Source organism: Macaca thibetana, chromosome 10 (genome assembly GCF_024542745.1).
Source record: "Macaca thibetana thibetana isolate TM-01 chromosome 10, ASM2454274v1, whole genome shotgun sequence".
Taxonomy (NCBI): domain Eukaryota; kingdom Metazoa; phylum Chordata; class Mammalia; order Primates; family Cercopithecidae; genus Macaca; species Macaca thibetana.
The window spans coordinates 67,977,710-68,005,346 of NC_065587.1; the positions used below are offsets into that span (position 1 = coordinate 67,977,710).

Sequence of the window (27,637 nt, forward strand, 5' to 3'; positions counted from 1 at the left end):
CTCTGTCGCCCAGGCTGGAGTGCAGTGGCCGGATCTCAGCTCACTGCAAGCTCCGCCTCCCGCATTTACGCCATTCTCCTGCCTCAGCCTCCCGAGTAGCTGGGACTACAGGCGCCCGCCACCTCGCCCGGCTAGTTTTTTGTATTTTTTAGTAGAGACGGGGTTTCACCGCGTTAGCCAGGATGGTCTCGATCTCCTGACCTCGTGATCCACCCGTCTCGGCCTCCTAAAGTGCTGGGATTACAGGCTTGAGCCACTGCGCCCGGCAACGTTTTTTCAAGAGAAGCTAGACATTTGGGTTGTGAAGTTGAATCTCCTGTCTTTTAAATATTTTTGTCTAATGCAGAAACTGTTTTAAAACGTGAGTGTGGGTCACAGGTGTTTTACCCTACCCAAGCCAAACTTGGCCCAGACCTACAGTTTTGAATCCTCTTGAGTTTTGCAGAAATTACTATGTGTTTTCCCTGTGAACTCTTAAGAAGTAGGCAGGTGGAATTGGAAACAAACTGTCCATCCACAGGGGACTAGTTAAAGGAATCAGTAGCTCCAGATAGTGCAATACCATACAACTATAATCAAGAATAAGGAACAAGCTCCAAGATACATCAAGTGGGAAAAGCAAGGGGAAGGCAGGTGTCTTATAAGCTAATAATGTGTGTGTGCAAATACAATGTCATTCCCTCAGAACAGCACCTGCAGGGTTGGGGCACAGAGGTGGGAGAGAAGGAGATGTCACCCTATACCCATTGGTAAACTTTGGATTTTAAACCACATGAATATATTACTTATTTTTAAATGTAAATAAAGTAGGGAGTTGCAGAATTCACCTTGCTAGATGTTCTCCAGTATGACTGCCTGATTCACAATTTCACCATTGGAAAATTGCCCCTTCCTCCCTTGCAGGGTGGGTGCTGGGCCAAAAAGAGCCAATCGCATTCCTTCTGGAAATAGGGAACCTGGAGCCCATGCCTGGACCTGTCTGTGTTTGCCTCAGTCACAAGGATGAATGGGAGAAGTCCTCATGCTCTGAAGGCAGAAGGTCCAGAGTAGCTTGGCTTCTGGCTTTCCTAAAGTCAGCGGGTTCACTTCTTGGATTTGCCAGTATTTTCCTTCCAAAAGTCTTCCCTTTGCGCTTAACCTAGGCAGTCAGATTCCACCATTTGCAGCCAGAGAAAGTACTCTGAAGCTGGCGGAGTGGTAGAGGGAGTAAATCCCCCTTGGAGCAGTTACCCCAACAGCCCCGACTCTTGTTGCAACCCCTCTTAAACCAAGAGGAGGCTTAGGAATGTAAGATGTGAAAATGCAGAGATTTTTACTCACACTCAACTCCCCAAGCTGTCCTGCCCATGAGCCCAAGGTTTTCTGGTTTCTGGCTCAGCTCCGAAGCTCAAACACAGGGCCTAGAGAAGCACTTAAGTCACCCATCTGACTTAGATCAATGCACCTTTGCAGAGACCCTCACTAAGCTCTGCCTCCCTGGTCTGTCTGGTCCATCTGAGAAGTGGGGATGCTCTGTCCCACTGGTTTTCAGATGATGGTGAGGGAGCCCCATGGGTTCCCCATATGCAGGGTCAGGGTATTACAAGGAGAAGAGGATGTGTTTAGGGCTCAGTACTTCCCCAGACCCCCAATAAATACAATCTAATAACAGCTTGCTTTGTAAGCACAGCTTAAAGACAAGTTCCTTAGCCTCCAAACCCTTGCTCCTGAAGGACCTTTTCAGCACTGACTTGGGAGGCATCCAAGTGTCAAAGCCAGGAGGACTTGGCTGCAGCCAGCAGTATCCCCTGAACCAGGCCTGGTGCCCAGTGACTCCAAGTAGGGCCTGTGCTCATTTATTAGATATGATCTCTTGGGGGTAGCAGAACTTGCTGTATTTGTTCTCTTTGGGCCTAATTGCCAAGTCAGTTTGTCAAGGTTAAAACACCCCCCAGTCCTAGGGATTGGCGTCTCCTGGTGCAAAGATGCCTGGGGATGGGCTGGAGGTATCCAAGCGGCCCAATTCAGGTAGTAAGCTGCAGCTGCTAAGCCAGCAAAGCTGGTGCCAGGGTGGAGGTGGGGAGGTGAGAGCTTTGAGGTGCTGTGCTGGGATCTGAGAGTGCGGGGGAGGCCTGGGTGGCACCTGCTAAGGCTGATTTCCTCCTGGCAGCTGGGGATCAACTGGAAGCTTTCTTCTGGACTTGAAGGGAGTAGAAGAGCTGCCTCAGTTGTTTTTTCCGATCGTTGATGCAGCCTGGAAAGGAAGTGGGGTGTTGGCTGGGATGACCTGTGCTTGGGAGGAGTGGAGGGGCCTGTGCCCCCACTCCCTGCTGGGAAGAGGGGACAGCGGGAGTCAGACAACCACACACAGCCTGTGGTTTACATCCTGGCTCCATTCCTGAACTGCCATGGCCCTCAAGCAGGTCATTTACCCTTTCCAGCATCGGTCTTCTCATCTGTAAACCAGGATACTACTGCCCACCTTAGGGAGTGAACGTGAGGATTGGGAGCTTCCCTCAAGCCAGGGACTGCTCCAGATGCTGAATGTGGATGGATTTGTTTGGCCTTCACGGGAATGATGTGTAGAAGAGAAAACGGGCTCAGAGAGGTTAAATCATTTGAACCCAGACTACCTGGTGCCAGAGCTACACTCTTAACCACTACCCCACACTGCCGCTCCTCCTGGCTTTGCTCAGTGAAAATGCATTTAAAGCTAGCACAGTGCCTGGCTTCTCATAGCTGCCCAGTACTGTCAGCTTTCTTCCCTTACCCAACCCATGTGTCAGGCACAACTGGCTAAGGGATGAGTTTTCCGTACATGTGGCCCCCAGTCCCAGGCAGTTCGTGCTTTTAAATATTTCTGCTGTGAGCGCTGAGACGTCTCTCCCAGGACGTTCATGGTGCTACATGTTGGCTATTTGCTCTCAGAGCTGATCCTTGGGGTAACTCTCTGGTTATTTAATCTCATGCCAGGCATATTGATGGCACTCAAAAATGCTGCTTGAGTGACTGAATCTCTCTGGCCACTAGTACTGACCTGGGGGTGTCTGCCATCTTCCACATCCCCCCAAACCCTGTCTGTCCCTGCTTCCTAGGCACTCACTTAGCCATTCCCTGAGCTGAGAGCCTACTATGCACATCTTCAGGGTTTTCCAGAGTGAGTTCCATGCAGCCCTAACTTAAACTCTATTTGGCTCATTCATAACTCCCAAGTCTTCTTGTCCAGTGCAAACTTCTTGGAGTTCTAGACTCATCTCTGAGTTATCTGCTGACCCTTTCACCTGGATGTCCCTGAACACTTCCCTAACACAATCCATCAGTACTCTTCCTACCCTAACCAGCTACCCTTGTGTTTACCACCATCAACCCAAACACTTGAAACAGGAATAATTCTAGAGACTTCTAAAGCACTGGCTCTCCCAGCCTGGTCAACATAGTGAGATTTTGTCTCTACAGGAAAAAAACACACACAAAAAAATAAAATTAGCCAAGTGTGATGGTGTGTGCCTGTAGGCCTAGCTACTTGGGAGGCTGAGGCAGGAAGACTGCTTGAGCCTGGGAGTTTGAGGTTAGTTACAGTGAGCTATGATCGCACCACTGCACTCCAGCCTGGGTGACAGAACGAGACTCTGTCTCAAAAAAAAAAAAATTAAAAATTAAAATATAAAACAGTGGCTTGCAACTTGGGCTGCATATTGGAATCACTTGAGAGCTTTAAAAGCTACTGATGCCCACACCAACCATATCTTGATCTGGCAGGCATCAGTAGTCTTTAAAGCTCCCGGGTGATTCCAATGGGCAGCCAAGGTAGAGAACCGCCACTTTCCATCTTTGCTACTCAAATGGGGGTCCAGGAACTAGCGCATTGATATCTGAGGTACACTGTTAGCAAAAATGGCTGCAACAATTCCATTCCTATATGCACACCTCTGTGCAAGGTGACTGCTGCTCCTCTCATCAAGAGGTGGGGTCTATTTTCTTTTTTTTCATTTTTTGAGACAGAGCCTCGCTGTGTCGCCCAGGCTGGAGTGCAGTGGCGCGATCTCGGCTAACTGCAAGCTCTGCCTCCTGGGTTCACGTCATTCTCCTGCTCAGCCTCCCGAGTAGCTGGGACTACAGGCACCCGCCACCACGGCCGGCTAATTTTTTTTGTATTTTTTAGTAGAGACGGGGTTTCACCGTGTTAGCCAGGATGGTTTCGATCTCCTGACCTCATGATATGCCCGCCTCGGCCTCCCAAAGTGTTGGGATTATAGGCGTGAGCCACTGCGCCCGGCGAGGTGGGGTCTATTTTCTTACCCAGTGACTGGGTTAGACTAACACATGCTTTGATTGTAGCAGAATGACTTTATGGGACTTCTGAGTCTGGGCCACAAAAGCCTTTGCAGTGTCTTTTCTCACCCTCTTGGAACCCCAAGTCTACCACATGAAGAAGCCAGGGCCAGACTATTGGAAGACGAGTGGCCACATGGAAAGAGAGGCCCAACTGACAGCCAGTATCAACCCCTACACCTATGAATGAGGCTGTCGTAGCTATCAAGCCTCAGTAAATCTGCCAGGTGCCTGCAGCCCTATGAGTGACCCCAGGAGGGACCTGAGGAAGCATGAGCAAATAAAACAGTTGCTTTAAGCTGCTAGGTTTTGGGAGGGCTTGTTATACAGCAATGGTTAATCCATGGAGCATTACCCAGGAGCTTGTTAGAAATACAATCTTAGGCCCCACCCTAGACCTATGGAGTCACAATCTACAGTTTAACAAGATTTCCAGGTGATTATATGCGTATTAAATTAAGCTTGGACAGGGTTATATAGTCATCCGAAGCCTTATACATTTAGAAAACTAAACAACCCCTAGAAAAATGGATAAAGAGTATAGACAGCTTACAAAAGAAGAAGTGCAAATTTACCAAACGGAAACCTCACCAGTAATCAATGGAATGCACATAAAACAACAATGAGTCAGTATGTTTTACCTCGCCAGTTGGCACAGATTTTTTTTTTCCCTAAAAATTCAAATCTGGCAAATTCGTATAATCTTCCTGGAAAGCAGTTTGGTTGTAATAATCCCATCCCTTTGGCCCAATAATTCTGCTTCTAGGAATCTGTCCTCAGGAAATGGCCAGAATTTCAGCCGAGCTTAATGTGAAAGGGTGTTCATCAGGGTATTATTTATAAAAGTTAAAAAATATAAAATGCAATTGGGCCAAATGTCCAATTATAAGAAATTGGTTTAGTAAATGTCGGCATATGTACAAACTGAAATATTTTGCAGCCATACGGTAATTTTTTTAAACTGTGCCAAGAGGCAGGAAAGTCTAACGGTCAAGCACTCAGGTTTTGGAGCCAGGCAGATGGGAGTTTGAGTCCTGGCTCACCACTTATGACCAAAACCTTCATTCAGCAAGTTACATAGCACCTGGATATCATTTCCTCATCTGTAAAATGACAATAAAAACTGCTTAAAGATGAAATGAGATAATGTATGTAAAAGATTTCATCCAGACTGGACCAAAAAGTACATTCAAGAGGGAGGCTCTTAATATACTTGAATGGAAAATGCCATGGGGAAAAGTGGGATTCGAAACTCTAGCCCAATGCCAATTTTGTAAAAGAAAAAGTATGAATATATGCATTTTTTAAGAACTGGAAGGAAATACACCAGATTGTTAAAGATGGTTATGTCTGGATGTTTTTTTATTTCTTTCTTTAGTTTTCAAATATTCTACAATGAGTGTAAATCCTTTTTTTATAATCAGGGGAAGTTTTCACTTTTTAGAAACCAAATTTTAAAATGAGGAACAGAGGTTAAGTCCCTTGCCCAAGGTCACACAGCTGGTAAGTTGCAGATTGAATTCAAACAATCTAACCACTATCCCAACCTGCCTCCTAGACTACCTGGTACCTCCCATGACCCATCCCTTGTGCCCACTCCACCTGGCCCTACATACCGAGGTGTGTGTTGCTCACAAAGTTTCCCATTCCCGACAGGTCAGGAACCCCCTCCTCTCTGCTAACAGGGCCATCATTCCACATGAGGTCAAAGCCCCCGACTCGCTTCTCCCTTCCCGTGAGCCTGGACAGGAAGGAGCACACAGGGTTAATAAAGGTGCACCTGGCGGGGCCCTAACACCCAAGTGAGGTCCCTGATCCCTCCCTGAGCCCGACTGATGTCCGTCTCTCAGAAGTCCTTTTTTCCCAACCATTCATTGACTGTTTCCCAGGTACCTATGCAGGTCTCTGAGGGGTTGTTCCCCAGTTTTCCCCCAAGGCTCCTTGCTCTTGATAACATGCCCCTATTTGTTTTTGTTGTTGTTTTTGTTTTTGTTTTTGTTTTTGTTTTGAGACGGAGTCTCTGTCACCCAGGCTGGAGTGCAATGGCACGATCTTGGCTCACTGCAACTTCTGCCTCCAGGTTCAAGCGATTCTTCTGACTCAGCCTTCCGAGTAGCTGGGACTACAGGTGCACACCACCACACCCGGTTAATTTTTGTATTTTTAGTAGACATGGGGTTTCACCGTGTCGGCCAGGATGGTCTCAAACTCCTGACCTCAAATGATCTGCCTGCCTCGGCCTCCCAAAGTGCTGGGATTACAGGCATGAGCCACCGCGCCTGGCCACGTGCCTCTATTTGTGATTTGTGGTTTAAAGTCTCCTTTCCTCCTTAGACCTTAAACTCCATAAAGGCAGGGACTAGTTCTGTCGTGTTCCTTACTGTGTCCGCAGGATATGGCACAGGGCCTGGTACAGAGCAGGGCTCAAAAGTTTGTTGAATGAATAGGTGATGGTAGGAATAGTGGATACCTGAGGTTTCTGCCTGCTCAGCATCCATTTCACCTTTCAGTCCAAGAGTACCTTGGGTTTTCCTTTGAGAACCACTTCTCCCTCCCTCATCCCATGGCTCACGTGGGGTTGACCCCACTCCCGAGGATGTGGGCACAAGAACTATGCTTGGTCAAGCAGAGTCACAATGAGTGGTTTAGGAATGGTCATGTGTCCCAGTTCCCAGCAAGGAGAATCAATCCTCAAACTTCTGCTGGAATAATTGGGGAAAAGCTAATACAGAGGAAAGAGAGGGAGGGGGAGGGGGAGGGGGAGGGGGAACAGACTAGCCAACATTGAGCACCTGGATTCACACATTCACCCATTCCTAAAAGTAGCTCTGGGTTTTTTTTTCTGCCATTGCACATTGTTATAGCAATAGCTTTGTACTCAGCACTTACTGTTAGCTAGGCACTAGATAGTAAATTATCGTTGTAAATTAATCTAACAACTCTGAGAGGTAGACATGGCATTTCCTATTTTGCAGATGAGGAAGCTGAGGCTCAGAAAGGTGATGTGACTAGTCCAAAGCCTCACAGTCAGAAGGTTTCGAGGAAATCCTGCTGGACTGTCTCAGAAAGCTGTAGTTGGCCCTGCTCTGCCCTGGAGAGGTCAAGTCCTTGGGTCAGGACCCTACCCTCTGTGGACATCTCAGCTTCTCCATCTACAAAGTGGTAGGGCAGGCCAAAGCCATCACTGAGGGCCACTCAGGCCCCAAGGTTCTAAGCTTCCCCTCTTCCTTGGTGGGAGCCTCAGTTGTCATGTACAAGGACATGTGATCAAGGCTGCCCTCCCTCACCTTGCTTCCATGTCCACGACATGCAGGGTGTCTTCCAGGAGGCAGGTCTTGAGCTCATAGTCTTCCTGGCTGCTGGCTGTCAGTGACGGGGACGCATTGACCTCAAGGAGCCACCTGGGGAGGAAGGGGAGTAGAGAGTCTTAGGGTTACTCGGTCCCTGGAGCCCCTAGGATTTCACTGAGAGGCTAGATGGATGCATGGACCCCACCCTTAATTCAATCCAGGCTACTCCCTCTACCTTTCTATTTTTTTAAATTATTTTTATAGAGATAGGGTCTTGCTAGGTTGCCCAGGCTAGTCTCAAACTCCTGGCTTCAAGTGATCCTCCTGCCTCAGCCTCCCAAAGTACTGGGATTACAGATAGGAGCCACTGTGCCCAGCTCCCTCCCACCCCCCTGCCTTTTTTTTTTTTTTTTTTTTTTTTCCTAGAGAGGGAGTTTTGCTCTTGTCGCCCAGGCTGGAGTGCAATGGCATGATCTCAGCTCACTGCAACCTCTGCCTCCCAGGTTCAAGAGATTCTCCTGCCTCAGCCTCCAGAGTAGCTGGGATTACAGGTGCCCGCCACCACGCCCAGCTTTTTTTTTTTTTTTTTTTTTTGTATTTTTAGTAGAGACAGGGTTTCACCATATTGGTCAAGCTGGTCTCAAACTCCTGACCTCAGGTGATCCACCCACCTTGGCCTCCCAAAGTGCTAGGATTACAGGCATGAGCCACCTTTCCACTTTGAAGAAAGGTAACTTAAATGTAGAAAGCTGGCATAGGCATGATTATGGTGCTTTCGTGGTGTTATTGTTTTCCCTTCTTCCAACAGAGATGTGAATGCAAGAAAAACTTCCCTTTCTTAGTGAAAATTTGCGCACTGTAGGTGGCACCCAACCTGCTGTGTCAGGGGTTGGGAAGCAGTGGGGAGAGGTGGAGACTGTGGTGAGCTGGAAAGGGCATTCCATGTCTAAAGGGGTGGCTGTGGCCAGCTCCAGGAGAGTGTTGCCTTGTGGGCATGTGAGTCCAGAATTGAGAGATCATCTGATTTTTCCAGAAAAGCCAAAAATTGTGAATTTTTTTTCTTTTTTAAGAGTCAGGATCTGGCTCTATCACTCAGGCTAGAGAGCAGTGGTGCAATCTTAGCTCTTTGCAGCCTTGAATTCCTGGCCTCAAGTCATCCTCCTGCCTCAGCCTCCTGAGTAGTTGGTATTATTATTATAGGTGCTTGAGCCACTGTACTTGGTAATTCTGATTTTTATGTAAACATCTTCCAAATTTTAGAGCCTGTCAATAAATTAAAATTAAAAATAAAAACAGTCTAAAGGCCAAATTCCAAGTATCTGCAGGCCAAAAGCAGCCCAAAGACCTCCCGCTAACCACCTCTTGTCTTGTTCAACCCCATCCTTTTACAGACAGGAAGCTGGAGCCCAGAGAGGGAAGGGCTCACCTGGCAGGTCTGTGGGAGACCAAGTCCCTTTCCACTGTACAGCAAATTATCTTGGTAAACTACTCTAACAACTTGGAGAGGTAGACATGGTGTTTCCCATTTTACAAATGAGGAAGCTGAGGCTCTGAGGGGTGACGTAGCCACCTGGGGTCCTATGCAGCCAGTCTTCTTGGACCTGCAGAATTTTTGCCCACACGGAGGGGCACGGCCAGAGTCATCCGAATCACAACACTCAGGGCTGGACCCCTCTTGTCCAGGCCTAAGGGCAGTGCTGAGGGCCATTGTTTAGGGGTCTCAGCAGGCCAGGTGGTGATTAACTGAGGGTCCCTCCCCCAACCTGACTACCCAGGCCCCAGGGCTACAAGTGGATGCTCCAGTGCTTCCTGCAGTAGCTGGTGTCCAAGCACCGACCAGAGCTTATTCCTCCACCAGGTCCACCTTAATGCCAGCAGTCACATCCTGCTACAGGGGACAAAGGAGAGAGTCCTGCTGGTGCCGGGACCCTGTTTCCCTTGAGCGAGGGCTTCTCCTGGCTTAGAAAACCCCTCAACACTTACATGGTGACCCTGAATAGAGGGTTGGCTCCTGGATCTGGCAGTGCTGGTGAGGAGCAGCTCAGTCCAAGTCCTTAGACCCTGGGCCTGGCTTTGCCCCTGACTGGCTACATAACCTCAAGCTCCCTGACCCTCACTAGGCTTCTGTGTCCTGTTGCATCATGTGAGGCCATCACAGTGGTCCCTGCCAGGTCCAGTTTGTTCTATTCATCAGCTCAACCTCTTCCACCGGCATCTTGGAAGTGGATCAAAGTCTTGGCAAAGATCAACATTGTAACAATATTCCATTATATGGTGCTTTGTATCTTCAAAGCTCCAAGACTTACAGAGGGGAAGTTTCTTGCCTGGTATAGGGGAGAATTCCTGACTCAGCAGATGATCAGGAAAGGCCTCCCAGTGCCAGGCTTGGTCCTCAGTGCTCTACAGACTATATCTCACTTATTCATCATAACGTTCCTATAATGACCTATGGATAGATCCTGTCATGACCAACCTCATTTACAAATGGGCAAATTGAAGCACAGAAAACGTAAGTGTGCACAAGGTTATACAACTAGGAATTGGCAGAGCTGGGATTCAAACCTGGGCAGTCTGGGTATTCAAACTGTGACCTCCTGGCTCTCCCACCCACCCACTTACGGCTTGAGGTCCTGGTCGATGAGGATGTCGTAGCCGTACAGCTCGAAGCAGTGCTTGTCACTGATGATCACCTTCTGCACACTCTGCAGGCTTTTGACAAAGATGTTGTCGATGTCCCTGAAGAGCGTCTCCACCACCTCGGGCCCGTGTTTGGATGCCAGGTACTGCCGGAAGCGCTGCAGCATCCACTTGCAGCCCTGGGCCCCGGGCAGCCAGGTTGAGAGAGGAGCCTCAGTTAGTCAGGATCTGGCCTGGTAGGACCCTTACACAATTGCCTTCGGTGTTTCCCTTAGACCTGGGCAAGAGGGGCCCAGCCCTGAGCCCTGTAATTAGGATGACCCCAGGTGTGCCCCTCTTTCAGGGGAAAAAATTCTTCATGTCTAAGAGGACTGGCTATGCAGGATCCCAGAAGTCCCTACCCACACGGCCTGCGTAGGCCCCTTCCCTGAGCCTGACTTGCTGAGGACAGACCACACTGACCATGTGTACATCCCAAGGCCAAGGAGTGACCAACAGGCTGCCATTTTCAGGGGTGTGTATGCACAAGGGCCCCACTGTGTGGGATGGAGCCAGAGGAGGGAGAGAAGGGAACAGGTGTGAGCTGGGGACCTGCTCTCCTGTGTCCCCTTGGTCTGGCCCTTGACTTTGAGAAGTCTGAGAATTCTGTATTTGAACCTGGCCTTGCAGGTTATTTTACATAGATAGAGATAAAATATATCTGTATGATACATTACATTAATCGATTAATCCATTGACCAATAGAAGATATCTGTCAAGGTAGGGGAATAGGACATTTTTTGTTTAGGGGTGTGTTAGTGTGATTACAACTTTTACATACTTAGACACATGATACGTAGGCCTCCATTTGTAGTCCTGCCCTGAGCCCTGCAAGTGGGATGGGCAGGCCTGCCTCACTGGTGAACACAGGCTCAGACAGGCCTATCCTGGGCTCCTTGCCACTCCACCCTCCCTACCCCGACCCGGCCCTAGAGGGCTGCCCCCGTGCAGAGCCACGCCTGGCTTCCTCACCTTCTTTGGGTGGTAGTCGGGAGATGTTTTTTGCACGGCGACGTTGGTGAGGTGAACATCTGGGAAAGGGTGGTAGTCAAGGGTCAGTGTGAACAAAAAGGGCGAGCCCTGCCCCCCGAAGTCCCCGGGACTGAACTGAGACCTTGCTTGGGAATTGATGGGGAAGACTACGAAATAGCTCCACAGTCGTGTGTGTGGGCTTTGGAGTCAGTTGGGCCTGGATTCAAATCCTGCCTGCATCTTTCCTGGCTGTGGGCTCCTGAAAAGCCATTTCACTTCCCTGGGCCTATTTCCCCACCTTTTAATGGGGGTACTTAGTAGTATATTGACCTCACAGGATTTTTCAAAAGGTTAAATACTGTGCCTCTTCCAGTGCCTGGCATAGCTGATATTATACTACGGTTTTTCTTTTCTTTTTTTTTTTTTAATCTTTTTTTTTTTTTTTTTTTTAATCAAGAGGAGTGGTTCTAACAAGTAAAGGAACTAAATACAGAACAACCATCTCAGGACACACTAGGCTGTCTGTCACTAGAGGGGTCCAGGCTGGGCGGCCACTTTGTAGGAATATTGGCAAAGGGATCCAGCACTGGGATAGGGTCAGGGTGGCCTTGGAAGACCCAGCCCGGAGATTTGGCCTCTCAGTACCATCACCATCATCACCACCAGTGACATCAGCAGCACTTTGCAGCTTACAGAGCATCTCACTTGTTCCCCAAATTATTCCCGTCTCACAGATGAGACCTTGGAGGCTCAGAGAAGTTAAGTGACCACCATTCAGAATACTCCTTCCTTAACATCTTCCCCCCACAGCTAAGCAGGATGGCTTCCTCAAACCTCCTTGTATTTGTTTGTCTGTTTGTTTTGAGACATAGTCTGTTGCCCAGGCTGGAGTGCAGTGGTGCAATCTCAGCTCACTGCAACCTCCGCCTCCCGAGCTCAAGCGATTCTCCTGCCTCAGCCTCCCAAGTAGCTGGGATTACAGGCGCCCGCCACCATGCCAGGCTGATTTTTGTGTTTTTAGTAGAGATGGGGTTTCACCATATTGGCCAGGCCAATCTCAAACTCCCGACCTCAAGTGATCCGCCCGCCTCAGCCTCCAGAGTGCTGGGATTACAGGTGTGAGCTACCACACTCAGTACCAAACCTCATGAAATGGCCATAAGACCTGACTTTCTCCAGGACTTACTTGGGGCATTTCTCAGATGGGGAGGTAGAGGTTCTAGGTCTCTGACTCCAAGTCTAATTCCCCTAAACGTATGGCTCTTCCAGTTTGTGGTGTATTGAACAGAGTAGGGTGGTTTCAACCTCTCTGGAGAAGGTGAGTATCCTCCTTAGCATCTTTTTCCTAGACATCTTCTTTAGAGCTCTTCTTCAGAGCTCTTTTTTTTTTTTTTTTTCTTTTGAGACGGAGTCTTGCTCTGTCACCCAGGCTGGAGTGCCGTGGCACCATCTCAACTCACTGCAACTGCTGCCTCCCGGGTTCAAGCGATTCTCCTGCCTAAGCCTCCCAAGTGGCTGGGAGTACAGGCGTGTGCCACAACGCCCAGCTAGTTTTTGTATTTTTAGTAGAGGCAGGGGTTTTACCATGTTGGCCAGGCTGGTCTGAAACTCCTGACCTCAGGTGATCTGCCTGCCTTGGCCTCCCAAAGTGCTGGGATTACAGGCATGAGTCACCACATCCAGCCCAAAAATTAATTTTAAATGGACCACAGACCTAAATATAAGATGCAAAACTATGAAATTCATAGAGAAAAATAGAGGAATGAGTCATTGTGACCTTGAGTAGGCAGGTCCTCTTAGATAGGACACCAAAAGCACAGATGACAAAATAAAAAATAGATAAATTCAACTTTATCAACATTTAAAACTTCTGTGCTTCAATGGGAATTATGGAAAAAAATGAAAGAAAACTCACAGAATGAGAAAAAATATTTGCAAATAATGTATCTAATAAGGGACTAGTATCCAGAATACATACAGGATTCTTATAACTCAACACTAAAAAGATAATCCAATTTAAGAATGGGCAAAGGATTTGAATAGATTTATAAGTGGTCACAAGCACATAAAAGGTACTCAGTATCATTAGTCATCAGGGAAATGCCAATCAAAACCACTGCACATCCATTAGAATGGCTATAATGAAAAGGACAGATAATAGCAAGTACTGGCCAGGCATGATGGCCACGCCTGTAATCCTAGCACTTTGGGAGGCCAAGGCAGGCAGATCGCTTGAGTCCAGGAGTTCAAGACCAGCCTAGGCAACATGATGAAACCCTGTATGTACACAAAATACAAAAATTAGCCAGGCATGGAAGCGAGCATCTATAGTCCCAGCTACTTGAGGGGCTCAGGCGGGAGGATCACTAGAGCCTGGGAAGTCGAGGCTGCAGTGAGCCAAGATCACACCACTGCACTCCAGCCTGGGCAACAGAGCAAGAATTTGTCTCAAAAAATACAAAATAACAAGTGTTGACGAGGATATAAAGAAATTGGAACTCTCAAACAATACTAGGGGACATGTACAATCGTGCAGCACCTTGGAAAACAGTTTACAGTTTCCTCAAAAGTTAAACATGGAATTATTATGTGCAATTCCACTCCTAGATACATACTCAAGAGAAACGAAATAGGCTGGGTGAGGTAGCTCATGCCTGTAATCCCAGCACTTTGGGAGGCCGAGGTGAGCAGATCACTTGAGGTCAGGAGTTTGCGACCAGCCTGGCCAACATGGCGAAACCTCATCTCTACTAAAAATACAAAAATTAAGTCAGGCATGGTGGCGCACGCCTGTAGTCCCAGCTACTCAGGAGACTGAGGCACGAGAATCGCTTGAACCTGGGAGGCAGAGGTTGCAGTGAGCCAAGATGGCACCATTGCACTCCAGTCTGGGGGACCGAGACACTGTCTCGAAAAAGAAAAAGAAATGAAAACATATGTCCACACAAAAACTTGTACATGAAATTTTTATAGCAGCATTTTTCATAATAGCCAAAAAGCAGAAACAACTCCAGTGCCAACAATGGATAAAATGGTATACCCATTTTACTGAATGTGATATATCTATACAAGGAATATTTGGCAATAAAGAAATATGAAAGTCCAGGCGCGGTGGCCCACACCTGTAATCCCAGCACTTTGGGGGGCTGAGATGGGCGGATCACCCGAGGTCAGGAGTTCAAGACCAGCCTGGCCAACATGATGAAACCTCATCTCTACTAAAAATACAAAAAAAATTAGCCGGGCATGGTGGCAGGCACCTGTAATCCCAGCAACTTGGGAGGCTGAGGCAGGAGAATCATTTGAACCCAGGAGGCACAGGTTGCAGTAAGCTGAGATGGCGCCACTGCACTCCAGCCTGGGCAACAAGAGCAAAACTTGGTCACAAACAAACAAAAACCAGAAAGAAATATGAAGTACTGATCCATGCTACAACATAGAAGAACCTTAGAAACAAGCCAAGTGAAAGAAGTCAGACACAAAAGACTGCATAGTGTATGATTCCATCTATATGAAATGTCCAACGTAGGCAAATCCACAGAGACAGGAAGTGGCTGCAAAGGCCTGGGAGGGGAGTCTAGGGAGGAATAGGGGATGATGGCTAATGGGTATGGAATTTCTTTGGGGAGAGGATAAAAATATTCTAAAAAGCTGGGCATGGTGGCTCACACCTATAGTATCCTCTACTCAGGAGGGTGAAGTGGGAGGATCATTTGAGCCCATGAGTTCGAGACCAGCCTGAACAATATAGGGAGACCCTGATTTAAAAAAAAAATAAATTTTCTAAAACTGATTGTGGTAATGGTTGTGTGGATATGATAAGGCATTTCATTGCATGCTTTCACTGGGTAAATTGTATGATATGTGAATTATATCTCAATAAAGCTCAATATATATCTCAATATATGAAGATATGATGGCCAAATAAAGCTGCTATAAAAAATAGGAAAAGAGAAGGCCAGGTTCAGTGGCTCATGCCTGTAATCCCAGCACTTTGGAAGGGCAAGGCAGGAGGATCACTTGAGCCCAGGAGTTTGAGACCAGCCTGGGCAACATAGTGAGACCAGTCTCTACAAAAAATTTTAAAATTAGCTGCGCATGGTGGTACATGCCTGTGGGCCCAGCTACAAGGGAGGCTGAGGTAGGAGGATCGCTTCAGCCCAGGAGATGGAGGCTGCAGTGAACCATGATTGTACCACTGCACTCCAGCCTGGGCAACAGAGCAAGACTGTCTCGAAAAAAAGAAAAAAAAGGAAAAGAGGATGCTGGAGCAAAGTGAGTTACTGGCTGAAGAGGACGAATAGCTCTCTTCGGATGAAGGAAGCACGGCTCCCAGAACTTCACATTTCACACACTGCTCTTGCCTGCTGTGGAGGAGACAGTGGGCCTCCTTAGGAGCAGAGGAGGAGGAGAGGCTAAAAGAAAGGGGTGGGAGATGGTCAGCAAACCTCAGAGCCTCCCGTCTCTAGAGAGGAACCTAAAACCAGGTCTCCATGGACCAACGGTCAAGTAGCAGAGTAAACATATAACCAAATCCACAGAGAAACAGAACTGATTCATGGTGAAATCTTTAGGAGAAAAAGACTTTTCTTAGTTTAGAAATGATGGTAAAAATCACAGAAGAAACCAGTGGACAAGTAAGCCGTCAAGCATGTGAAAATAAAAATGAACAGATGTCAAGACAAAAATTAAAGAATCAGTGACCACAGAAAAGATGTGTAGCAAATGCAATAGTCTAATGTTTCTGTCACATGAAAATCCCACATGAAGTAACAGTAAAAAGTATGACTGTTTATGTACTAAGTAAAGGATATGGACAAACATAAAAGAGAAAATACAGCTGGTAGGACCCCATCTGGGAAAAAGCTCAAAGTTCCTAGTAATAGAAGATACATAATTTCAAAGGCATGCAAATGGGGGAAAATGAAAATTGGAAGAAATGCTAATTTTAAGGCAAAACTCTGCTTCCTCATCAAGTCAGTGGGATGTACAAAATCTTTTCATTTTGAAAACTTCAAAACTCACAGAATATTTGCAAGAGTCATATAATGAATGCCCCTATCTGCTTCACCTAGATGTGCCCAATCATTTCAGAAATGGCTGTTTAAAACAATTGTCCCCAGGACTGGGGAGCTGGGATGAAATGGACCAGTCAATAGGAGGGTAAACATATTTTATTTTATTTATTTATTTATATTTATTTTTGAGACAGAGTCTTGCTCTATCACCCAGGCTGGAGTGCAGTGGCACAATCTTGGCTCACTGCAACCTCCACCTCCCTGGTTCAAGCGATTCTCCTGCCTCAGCCTCCCGTGGGGTGAGTAATAGGCGCTCACCACCATGCCTGGCTAGTTTTTATATTTTTAGTAGAGACAGGGTTTCACCATGTTGGCCAGGCTGGTCTCGAACTCCTGACCTCAAGTGATCTGCCCACCTCAACCTCCCAAAGTGCTAGGATTACAGGCGTGAGCCACCACACCCAGCGAGGGTAAAAACATAAAAGGACATTTCTGGGAAGCAATGTGGCCAGATGGGCTTGACTCAGTATTTACACCTCTATGACACCATCCAAAGGAAACATCTTAAATACCGTAAAAGATTTATGAAGAAATATGCTCCTTTGCAGCATTATGTGTCACTATAGCAAGAAACTGAATACTTCCCGAATGCCTGCAGCATGGGGGATTAGAAAACCAGGAAACCTACTCAGTGGAATATTTTTGTAACAGGAAAAAAAAAAAAAGTCTACAAGGAAAATACTGCTGATAATGTTTAGTGCAAGAAAAGGTTATATTTATACAGTGGGATCATTTGTATATAAAAGGTGAATGACAACAAAATTCCCTACAAATAAGCCTAGAAGGAAAACAAGTAAGTAGTTTTTGCCAGAAAATGTGCCTAGAGAAGGTTTCTTTTCCTTTTGGTACTTTTCTGAATTTTCTGATTTGATTTTCATGAGCTATACCACTTTTATAAAAACTATATCCTTTAGATGTTTTATGATGTTATTATTAGAGTAAGGCCTATCCGTTGTAGAAACAATTCATAATAGTTATGTATAAAGTTGAAAATAAATGTTTCCTGACCTGATTCTAATACTCTGCAGTTTTCAGAGTTAATAAATTAGTGAGGCTGGGCACGATGGCTCACGCCTGTAATCCCAGCAGCTTGGAAGATCAAGGTGGGAGGATTCAAACTGTTGAATCAAGGTCACACTCTTGAGCCTAGGAGTTTGAGACCAGCCTGGGCAACCTAGCGAGAACTCATTGCTACAAAAAACAAGTTAGCCAGACATAGTGGCGTGTGCCTGTGGTCCCAGCTACTCAGGAGGCTGAGATGGGAGGATCACTTGAGCCCAGGAGTTCAAGGCTGCAAAGAGTGGTGATCCCACCACTGTACTCGATCAGGGGCAATAGAGGAGGAAACTGTCAATCAATCAATCAATCAGTAAGATAGATTAGTGAATCATGAACATCCTTTCATACTTCTTCTTAAACAGAAACATTCTTCCTTAAAGGCAAAAATGAGGCCAGGCGCGGTGGCTCACGCCTGTAATCCTAGCACTTTGGGAGGTGGAGACGGGTGGATCACGAGGTCAGGAGATCGAGACCATCCTGGCTAACACGGTGAAACCCCGGCTCTACTAAAAAAAAAATACAAAAAACTAACCGGGCGAGGTGGCAGGCGACTATGGTCCCAGCTACTCGGGAGGCTGAGGCAGGAGAATGGTGTGAACCCGAGAGGCAGAGCTTGCAGTGAGCTGAGATCCGGCCACTGCACTCCAGCCTGGGCGACAGAGCGAGACTCCGTCTCAAAAAAAAAAAAAAAAAGGCAAAAATGGGAACGTGAATATACCAGTTCTCCATCTTAGATTTTGTTTTTAACTTAGTCATCTGTTTTAGGTACCTTTCTATGTCCTGATATTTCGACCTATCTCATTGCTTTTAATAGATGCACAAGATCACATAGATGCTTTATCATTCATTTCACCATCCCTCAAGGGAGATTTAAGGGATCAAGGGTGATGACTGTACACTATTATATACAGTGTTTCAATGAATATTTTTGTATTTAGTATATGTATAGATATACTATATGTAAATATATATTTGAATAATTATATATAAACTATATATATTATATATAATAAAGTCAGGTTGAAAATGTTTATTATTTTGTGATCCAAGATTATTTTAAAATTTGGTATGTAATATCTGATGTGAATATGATAAAATATTAATCTGTTAAATCTGGATGGTAAATGCATGGGTTGTTACAGTCTTTCCTGCAGTTTTCTATTTATAGGAAATTATTTTCTATTAATATTTCAAGATTAAAAATTTTAAACAATATAAAAGAAGGGGTGGAAAATGTGTATTTACTCACTGTGAAAACAGCAAAGCCTCATTAACTAGTAACTAGCCTCGGGAGAGGGCTTGATTTGTTTAAAAAGTCCCCATGATGCCCAGAGCTGTGCAAACATTTTTAAGTGGGAGAGGAGGACCACTAACATTTACTGAGAGGTCACTCTGGGCCAGCCACTGTTTTAAGTGCTTTACATGTATTATTTAACTTTAGTAAAAAACAAAAAACAAACAAACAAAAAAAAACTCGATGACTTGCGTATGATAAATGCTTGTTAGAATTACAAAATAAAATGAATGTACTGGAAGTGCTGACGTTGGCAAAATAGAAAAAAACAAATTGCAAAAAATACTCAGAAAGGTCTAATCCCAGTCTCACATGCAGGCAATGCACATGCATCACCTTGGACACGCACTCAACTGAATGGGAAAATTAACGCAGAGAGATGCACATGGACTAAAAGCATTGGCTAGGTTGCCCACACCCGAAGCTGGGTAGCGTCACCCCTTTCCATCTTTCCAACGTGCAGGTCATCTGGTCCTGCCCACTTGCCTCCTAAATATTGCTGGATTCTCTACCTCTTTTCTTCTGAGGCTCAGGCCTAAAGATCTTCTTTTGATGTGTTTATTATGACCAGATAATACATTCACATTGCTCAAAAGTTAAAACGCACACAATGTATGTAAGGAAACATCTCCTTTCTACCTCTGTCTCCACTCACATTTCTCTTCCCAAACGCTACATCTATTTCCAGCTTCTTTTTTTTTGAGACAGTCTTGCTCTTGTCACCCAGGCTGGAGCGCAATGGTGTGATCTCGGCTCCCTGCAAACTCTGCCTCCCAGGTTCAAGGGATTCTCATGCCTCAGCCTCCCTAGTAGCTGGAATTACAGGCAGGTGCCACAATGCCAACTAATTTTGTATTTTTAGTGGAAATGGGGTTTCACCATGTTGGCCAGGCTGGTCTCCAACTCCTGGCCTCAGGTGATCCACCTGCCTTGGCCTCCCAAAGTGCTGGCATTACAGGTGTGAGCCACTGCACCCAGCTTCTTGTCTGTTCTTCCAGAGATGTCTATGTACAGATAAGCAAACATATATATATAGAGAGAGAGAGAGAATTTTTTTTTGAGACAGGGTCTATGCTCTGTCACCCTGACTGGCACACAGGGGCAAAATCACAGCTCACTGCAGCCTCGAACTCCTGGGCTCAAGTGATCCTCCCACCTCAGCCTCCTGAGTAGCTGGGAGTACAGACATGTGACACCACATCTGGCTACTTTATTTTTATTTTTATTTTTTTCATAGAGACAGGATCCCACTATGTTGCCCAGGCTGGTCTTGAACTCCTGGCTTCAAGTGATCCTTCTGCCTCAGCCTCCAAAGTGCTGGAATTACAGGTGTGAGCCACCACATCTGGCCAGATATAATTTTTAACATGAACGAGAACATACTTTCACACTGTTCTAGACATACTTTGTTTTTTCCCAATTAACAATATATCTTGGAAATCGTTTCATATCAGGACATAAAGCACTTTCCCCATTCCTTTTTAACAGCTTCATAGTATTCCACTGTATAAAGGAGCCATTCATTTCATTGTTCCCTATTTTTTTCTCTCACAGACAAGGCTGTGCAGTGAATAACCTTGAAGCCTGTCTTGTCTCATACTGCAGATGTACTTGTAAGACGATAAAATCCCAGAAGGGGAATTGCTGGGTCACAGGGTAGGTGCATTTGTCTTTTAACAGATCTTTGCCAGATTGTCTTCAAAGGAGTCATACCAATCAATTTACAAACCCACCAGCAACATATGTATTCTCCCAGCCTCGCCAGGACAGCGTGTTATCAAACTTTTGGTCTTTGCCAATCGGATGGGTGAAAATAGCATTGTGCTTGAATGAATGAGTGAGCCAATGACTAGGCACTGAAGAAACAGGCGTATACAGTGTTCTCCAAAGGGCTAAAACTGTCCGACCCTAGGAACATAAGTAAATGTGAATGTTAGGCATAGCACCAAAACTATCATTAGGCAGAGCGGTTTGTGGTGAGCTGCGCTAAGCAGAGTTGGCCTCTCCCACGGAATCACCCCCACAAGACTGGAAGCTCCTGGAGGGAAGGGACCAGACCTGTCTCATACATTGTCTCCTGTGCCCAGACCACAGCAGGCACTCAGCAAACATCTGTGGGACAAAGGAGTTCACTTGCGACCGGCCAGAGTGTGGGAAGGGGTAGGTGTGTTGGGGGTGGTTCGGCAGGATCCCAGGATACACTGGTCATCAATGCTGTTCAGCGTGAAGCGGGTGTTGGAGAATCGGGCAAAGCCATCCCGGTAGAGCCAGGCCCGCAGCGGGATGTACTAAGGCAGAGGTGGAAACAGAGAGAGAGAAGGGAAAGGGAATATATTCAGGCACTCTCAGACCGCCTAGCTCTTGCACCTACCGTTTCCTCCACCCGGAGTGCCCTTCTGTCTTTCCCAAATCATCCTTCAGGCACCTGCTTTTACACCAGCCTTCTTTGATTCTGTCCCCTCCTTTCCCCCAGGGGGAGGGGGATACAGAAGGAAACAAAATGAAGGTGAGGTCCAGGAGGACAGGGGTGAGGCCTGCCTCAGATACCTCCATATCCTGTGCCCAGCAAAAAGATCTGAACGTTGGCTGGATGAAGGAATGAATGAATGGGTGGAGGGAACATAGCCACTCCCTGGTTAAGAGAGTAGGCTCTGGGGCCAGGCTGCCTGGATTTGAATCCCAGCTCTGCTGCTCACCAACTGTGTGACTTTGGGCAAGGTACACAACCTCTGTATCTGTTCCCTCATTGTAAAGGGAGGATAATAATAGAACCTGCCTCTCTGCGTTGGTAGGAGGCCTGAATGAGATAAAACCTGCTAAGTGCCAGGGCCTGGTATTTAGTAGGTGCTCTATAAATGTCTGCTGTGGATGACCGAATGAATAAAGAAGGGCAGATAGAGGGCAAATCTAAATTTTTGGGCATCTAAGATGGTAAACCTCAGATAAGTCTTCCTGCCCCCACCCTATCCCTAGATGTCCCTTGGGGCTCTCCCAGGCAGAGAAGACCAGACAAGTTCATACAAGGTACCCCCAGGCCTCTTCCCCCCATCTCCCTAGTCCAGCCACCCTTTAACCCCTGCTGGAAGAGGGACCCCACCTTTGTTACTCACCGACATCACCAGCACATAGACACGCAGGTCAAACTTGCGGCCTGTCAGGCAAAGAAAGAATTTGTGCACAAATATTGATGGTCAGACATTGTGCTAGGTTTTGGGAAAATAGCAGTGGACAGACAGGAAACCCCGCCTTCATGAAGCTCCCACTGAAACGACACAAGGGACCAGGTGCAGTGCCTCATGCCTGTGATCCCAACACTTTGGGAGGTGGAGGCAGGAGGATCGCTTGAGGCCAGGAATCCAAGACCAACCTGAGCAACATAGTGAGACTGTGTCTACAAAAAATTAGCCTCACGTGGTGGTGCACACCTGTAGTCTCGGCTGCTCTGGAGATTGAGGCAGGAGGATCGCTTGAGCCCAGGAGATGGAGGCTGCCTGAGCTCTGATCATGACAATGCACTCCAGCCTGGGTGACAGAGCGAGACATGGTCTCAAAAAAACACAACAAAAAAACTGCACAAGGTATAAAGAGAGAATAACGGGAGGCGGGGGAGGGGTGCGTGGGGGTCAACTTGGGGGAAAGGCTTGAAACTCAGTGGTCAAAGACCCCCATGGGGAGTGGTGACCTTCATGGAGTGAAGGTGCCTGCCTAGCCCAGAGTGGTGCAGGACCTTGGGCAGGAGGAACTGCGAGAACAGAGGCCTGGAGGGGGAAAGAGCTCGGGCCAAGGGCAGAGTGGAAGGAGATGAGGTCGGCTAGGCTGGCAGAGGTCAGGGCCCATGCAGTTTTGGGGTTTTGTCTCACAAACCATGGGAAGCCACGGAAGGGTGTCTCCTCCCTCTGGCTGCCACGCTGAGGTGGAGAGAAGTGGGCAGAACAGCAGCAGGTGCCAGTGAGGGAGCAGGTGTGGTGGTCCAGGAGGGAGAGGATGGTGGCCGGGCCCAGGGTGGAGGTGAGAGGAGCGGCCAGGCAGATTCAAGAGCTTGTAGGAGCTTGGTGAGAACCAGATGTGGCAGGGGAAGAGGGACACACCCAGAATGGCTCCTGGCTTCTAGCTGTGTCCCTGACACAGAAGCTGAGGAGTGGTGGGGGGATGGGAGGGCAGAATTTGGGATGTGTTGGGTTTGAGTGGCTGGCAGATGCCCAAGAGGGATGTCACAGGCTGCTGGACATCAGGATCTGGGGTTCAGGGGCAAGATCTCGGCTGGGGACAGAAAGCTGGGAGTCACTGGCCTTTGGGTGGTGTTTAAGCCACAGACAGGATGGGGTCACTATGGGGGAGAGAGGAGAAGAGGCCTAGGGACTTCCCCCTGGGGAAGGTAATTGCCAGAGGACGTGGGAGGAGGCAACTGGCATTAACACTATTGCAATGACGTCCCGCATGCCTGATGTGCCTGTAGTTCCCAGAGCCCCAGTGAGAAAAGCAGATGTTGGCCTGCCTGGGGAAACCCACCAAGGTTGCGGGCAGGAGGCTGGGTTCCACCTCAGGGCCTTCTGCCTTTGCAATTCCTCCTCCCTGCATTCCCCTCCCTCCAAATCTACCCACAGTGACTCATAGTTGTCACTCAGGTCTCAGCTCACGTGTCCACCCCCTGGCCCCCATGTCACTCTCTGTCCCATTGCTCTGCTTGACTGACTTCCTAACACCCAGCACTGCATGGGACCGTCCCGTGGTTTGTTTTCTGGTTTATTGCAGCCTGCTCATCAGGGGTGTAAGCTCCAGGAGAGCAGGGTTGGGGGGTAGCCAGTTTTCAGGGCAGTGCTGGCACCAAGTAGGTACTTTATAATATTTGTTGGATAAATGCATGAATGAATAAGTTAGTTTTTAAAGGAGGAGAATTTTCCTGAACCAAGAAGGGAGTGGAATGGACATGCTGGGGAGAGGGAACCGTACAGGCAATGGCTAGGAGGTGGGAGACTGCAGAACCCATCTCTTTCCACGCAACCCTTCATGCCTGGTGTCAGGCTGGGCCCTTGGCAGGCTGCTGGTCAAAGCTTGTTGACTGACTGACTGATGACCATGCAATGGAAGAGCAGGAGCAGAGACAGCCATCTCACCTCCTATCAGGTAGGGATTTTCAATGTAACGCTGAGCCACATAGTTCTCCACAGGAATATCATCTTTCTGGTCATCAGAGCTTCTTGTGTCCTAGTTGTAATAATAATAATAATTGAACATTTATTTATGGAACATTTCCTATGTATTAGGCATTGTGTTAGATACTACTTGGGGTAGCTCATTGGATCTTTAAATCAACCCTATTAGTACTTACTATCAGGTAAGTACTAATGTTATTTCCATTTCACAGATTAGAAGCACAGAGAGGGAGAGTAACTTGTCCGAGTTCACACAGCCAGTTAGTGGTGTTGCTGGGATGTAAACCCACACAGTCTGGGCCCAGAGCCTGAGTGTTTAACCTCTAGACTTGTGCTGCCCAGTAGGGCAGTCACTGGCCACAAGAGGCTATTTACATTTACCTTGATGAAAAGTAAATGAAATTACATGCTACAGCATGGATGAAACTCGAAGACATAAGGCTAAGTGAAATAAGCCAGACACAAAAGGACAAATATTGTCTGGTGTCACTTAGATGAGGTGCCTGGAGCAGTCGAGTTCATGGAGATAGAAGGTAGATGGGGGCTGCTAGGGGCTGGGGAGAGAAGGGGATTGGGAGCTTGTGTTTAACAGTTTCAGAGTTTCAGTTTGGGAAGATGAAACATTCTGGAGATGGACGGTGGTGGTGGTTGCACAACAATGTGAATGCACTTAATGTAACAAAGCCACACACTTAAAAGAGGTTACAATGGTAAATTTCATGCTACATATTTTACCACTTTTTTTTTTTTTTTTTTTTTGAGAATGAGTCTTGCTCTGTTGTCCAGGCTGGAGTGCAGTGACATGATCTCGGCTCACTGCAACCCCTACCTCCCGGGTTCAAGCAACTCTTGTGCCTCAGCCTCTGAAGTAGCTGGGATTACAGGTGAGAGCCACCATGGCTAAGTTTTGCATTTTTAGTGGAGATGGGGTTTCACCATGTTGGCCAGGCTGGTCTCGAACTCCTGACCTCAAGTGATCCGCCCACCTCAGCCTCCCAAAGTGCTGGGATTACAGGTGTGAGCCACCACGCCCAGCCCACAATTTTTACAAAGGATATGAAATTAAAAATCCAGTCCTCAGTCACACCAGCCACATGGTAAGCGCTCAACATCCTGCATGTAGCTAGTGGTCACCGCATTGGAGAGCACAGATATCCACCATTTCCATCCCTCTAGAAAGTTCTGTTGGACAGTGCTGCTTATACCACCCATGGGCCCCCGAGGACATTGCTCCTTCTTCTCTACCTGCCAGCCCAGCTCTGGAAGACAGCAATGCTCTCATGCATCTGCACAGCACCTCACAGGCTGCAAACGCCTCTCCCACCTATTGTCCCCTTCACTCAAAGACAAGGGTCACACACTTGATGGGGTGACACAACAGCCCCAACAATGGCAGGCAGCACTGGCTCTCAGGGTAGACCTGCTCCACCCCCCATTGTTCCCCATTTAGCTGTATCACGACAGAAGCAGCCAGGTTTTGCCTTCCTGAGACCTGGGCCCAGCTACTCACGTGGCTGCCAGAGGGACTGACAGTGCTCCAGCAGGCTGGACCTCCAGGCTGCTGAGCTTCTTCCCTGCAGTGCCCTGACAGTTTCATGGGAGGAGTCAAGACACTGAGCACTGCTGTTCACCTCCTGGTACAGCAGGGGCCGGTCCTATAGGATTTCAGCCATCCTGCTCCTCCCACCCACCCTGCACCATCGTCAACACTCGGGTTCAGAGGGTTCAGAGGGCTTCGGTCATTTTCCCAAGACCACACATCTGCTGAGTGGGAGAGGCAGGATTTGAATCAGGATTTCTACTGCACCGTGTCTTGGGACAGGAAGGGATTGGGGTTGGGAGGGAGCTGCCCCCGAGGCTCAGTCTAGGCCCTGAGGAAGAGTCAGCCAAACTCTCCCCAGCCACGTGAGCAGGAGGCCCAGATAAAAAATGTGCATCGAGGCCGGGCGCGGTGGCTCAAGCCTGTAATCCCAGCACTTTGGGAGGCCGAGACGGGCGGATCACGAGGTCAGGAGATCAAGACCATCCTGGCTAACACGGTGAACCCCATCTCTACTAAAAAATACAAAAAACTAGCTGGGCGAGGTGGCGGGCGCCTGTAGTCCCAGCTACTCGGGAGGCTGAGGCAGGAGAATGGCCATGAACCTAGGAGGCAGAGCTTGCAGTGAACTGAGATCCGGCCACTGCACTCCAGCCTGGGCGACAGAACGAGACTCCGTCTAAAAAAAAAAAAAAAAAAAAGGCCGGGCGCGGTGGCTCAAGCCTGTAATCCCAGCACTTTGGAAGGCCGAGACGGGCGGATCACGAGGTCAGGAGATCAAGACCATCCTGGCTGACACGGTGAAACCCCGTCTCTACTAAAAAAATACAAAAAAAAAACTTAGCCGGGCGAGGTGGCGGCGCCTGTAGTCCCAGCTACTCGGGAGGCTGAGGCAGGAGAATGGCGTGTACCCGGGAGGCGGAGCTTGCAGTGAGCTGAGATCCGGCCACTGCACTCCAGCCTAGGTGACAGAGCGAGACTCCGTCTCAAAAAAAAAAAAAAAAAAAAAAAAAAAAAAAAAAAAAATGTGCATCGAGCGCTGAGTGCCAGGCACTGTGCTGGGTGTGTGGGTATGTGTGAGAATATGTGTGTGTGTGTGTGTGTGTTTATTAGCTCACTGCATCCTCAGCAGGTACAATCACCATCCACATTTACTGGGGCACTGACAGGTGAAGTAACTTGCCCAAGGGCACACAGCTATTGAGTGATTGAGTGGCAAGGTCAGGATTTGAACCTGAACAATCTGGCTCTGGAGACCCTGCTCCAATGGGCAGACCTGTGGGCAGAGTTTCTCTGCCAGCCCTCTGAGCTTTGACAGCAGGAAGGAGGGGCCCCTCCTGCTGGCAAGGTCAGAGGAGGGTTCAGGGAGGAAGGGGAAGAGGCAGGCTCACCTTCCTCCAGTCCATGATGTCCTTCAGCCTGCGGAAGAGGAAGATGCCTTTCCCCTGTGACCGGGCTACCTGGGGTGGGGTGGGCGCAGAAAGCCAGCTCTTAGCTCTGCATGGTTCTTCGTTGGCCCCCATGGCTGGAGGCTCTCCCCAGCATATCTGTCTCTTTTTCCTTATGAGCCCCCAACTCTCCCCAGAGGAAGGCTAACTGAAGGGGCTGGAACAGAGAAGGTGCTAACCCTGGCAGAGGGAGAGAGGGAAGCGAGGGAAAGAGGCAGACTGACTTAGCTCACAAAGACATACATTTGCATGAATAATGCAAAAGAACAGACAATTAAAAAGCCATTTCTAACAGTCCTGGGAACATATTATCCAATTCTTTTTTTGGAAATCAATTTGCCTTCCTAATTAGGGTTTGCTTCGGCTAATACTGAAATCAGCCTGCCTTTACTGAAACCCAGCATGGATAATTCATAGCTTCACAGAGTCTAGGGGCTGACAGAATCTTTGATCTCTTATGGAGTGGTCCTCAACAAAGGCATTACTCCCCTTCTACCACTGTAGAAGGACAACAGTCCTCCTGCCTGACTTTGCACACCCACAGTGCCTAGGAGCTCACTACCTCTCCCAACCCACGCCAAACACAGCCCATTTTGTTACAGGATAGCTTTGTTAAGTAGTCATCCAAAAGGTATATATGAAGTGCATACTGTATGTTGAGCTTTATGCAATAACCCAGACCTCATAGAACGTTCACAGCCTAACCTGTGTTGAGCTAAAACTGGCCAGTCTGGCTTTGGCTTCTAGGACCTCCTAGAACAAAGCTGATTCCTGGGTCCAGAAGAGTCCTTTAGGTATTTGCAGCAACTGAGCAGG

General features: G+C 47.7%; 2 protein-coding genes across 6 annotated transcripts in view; one reads left to right on the forward strand and one right to left on the reverse strand.

Moving 5' to 3' along the window:
• DUSP15 (dual specificity phosphatase 15) overlaps positions 1–27,637 on the forward strand; it is a 746,139-nt gene that overhangs the window by 661,100 nt on the left and 57,402 nt on the right. The gene's annotated exons all lie outside the window — the stretch shown is intronic.
• Positions 616–27,637, reverse strand: part of TTLL9 (tubulin tyrosine ligase like 9) — a 65,586-nt gene continuing 38,564 nt past the window's right edge. For 2 of the 5 annotated variants that reach the window (XM_050807124.1, XM_050807122.1), the window contains 8 exons: positions 26,765–26,833; positions 23,795–23,885; positions 21,791–21,831; positions 20,881–20,968; positions 11,250–11,308; positions 10,221–10,417; positions 7,599–7,712; positions 616–2,233 (listed from right to left, as the gene is read on the reverse strand). In XM_050807124.1, coding sequence (XP_050663081.1) covers positions 1,720–2,233; positions 7,599–7,712; positions 10,221–10,417; positions 11,250–11,308; positions 20,881–20,968; positions 21,791–21,831; positions 23,795–23,885; positions 26,765–26,833 — 1,173 coding nt within the window. In that variant the 3' untranslated portion in view covers positions 616–1,719. Of the gene's footprint in view, positions 2,234–5,927; positions 6,053–7,598; positions 7,713–10,220; positions 10,418–11,249; positions 11,309–20,880; positions 20,969–21,790; positions 21,832–23,794; positions 23,886–26,764; positions 26,834–27,637 lie in introns of all 5 variants that reach the window. The other 3 variants (XM_050807125.1, XM_050807123.1, XM_050807126.1) reach the window with 2 other exon arrangements.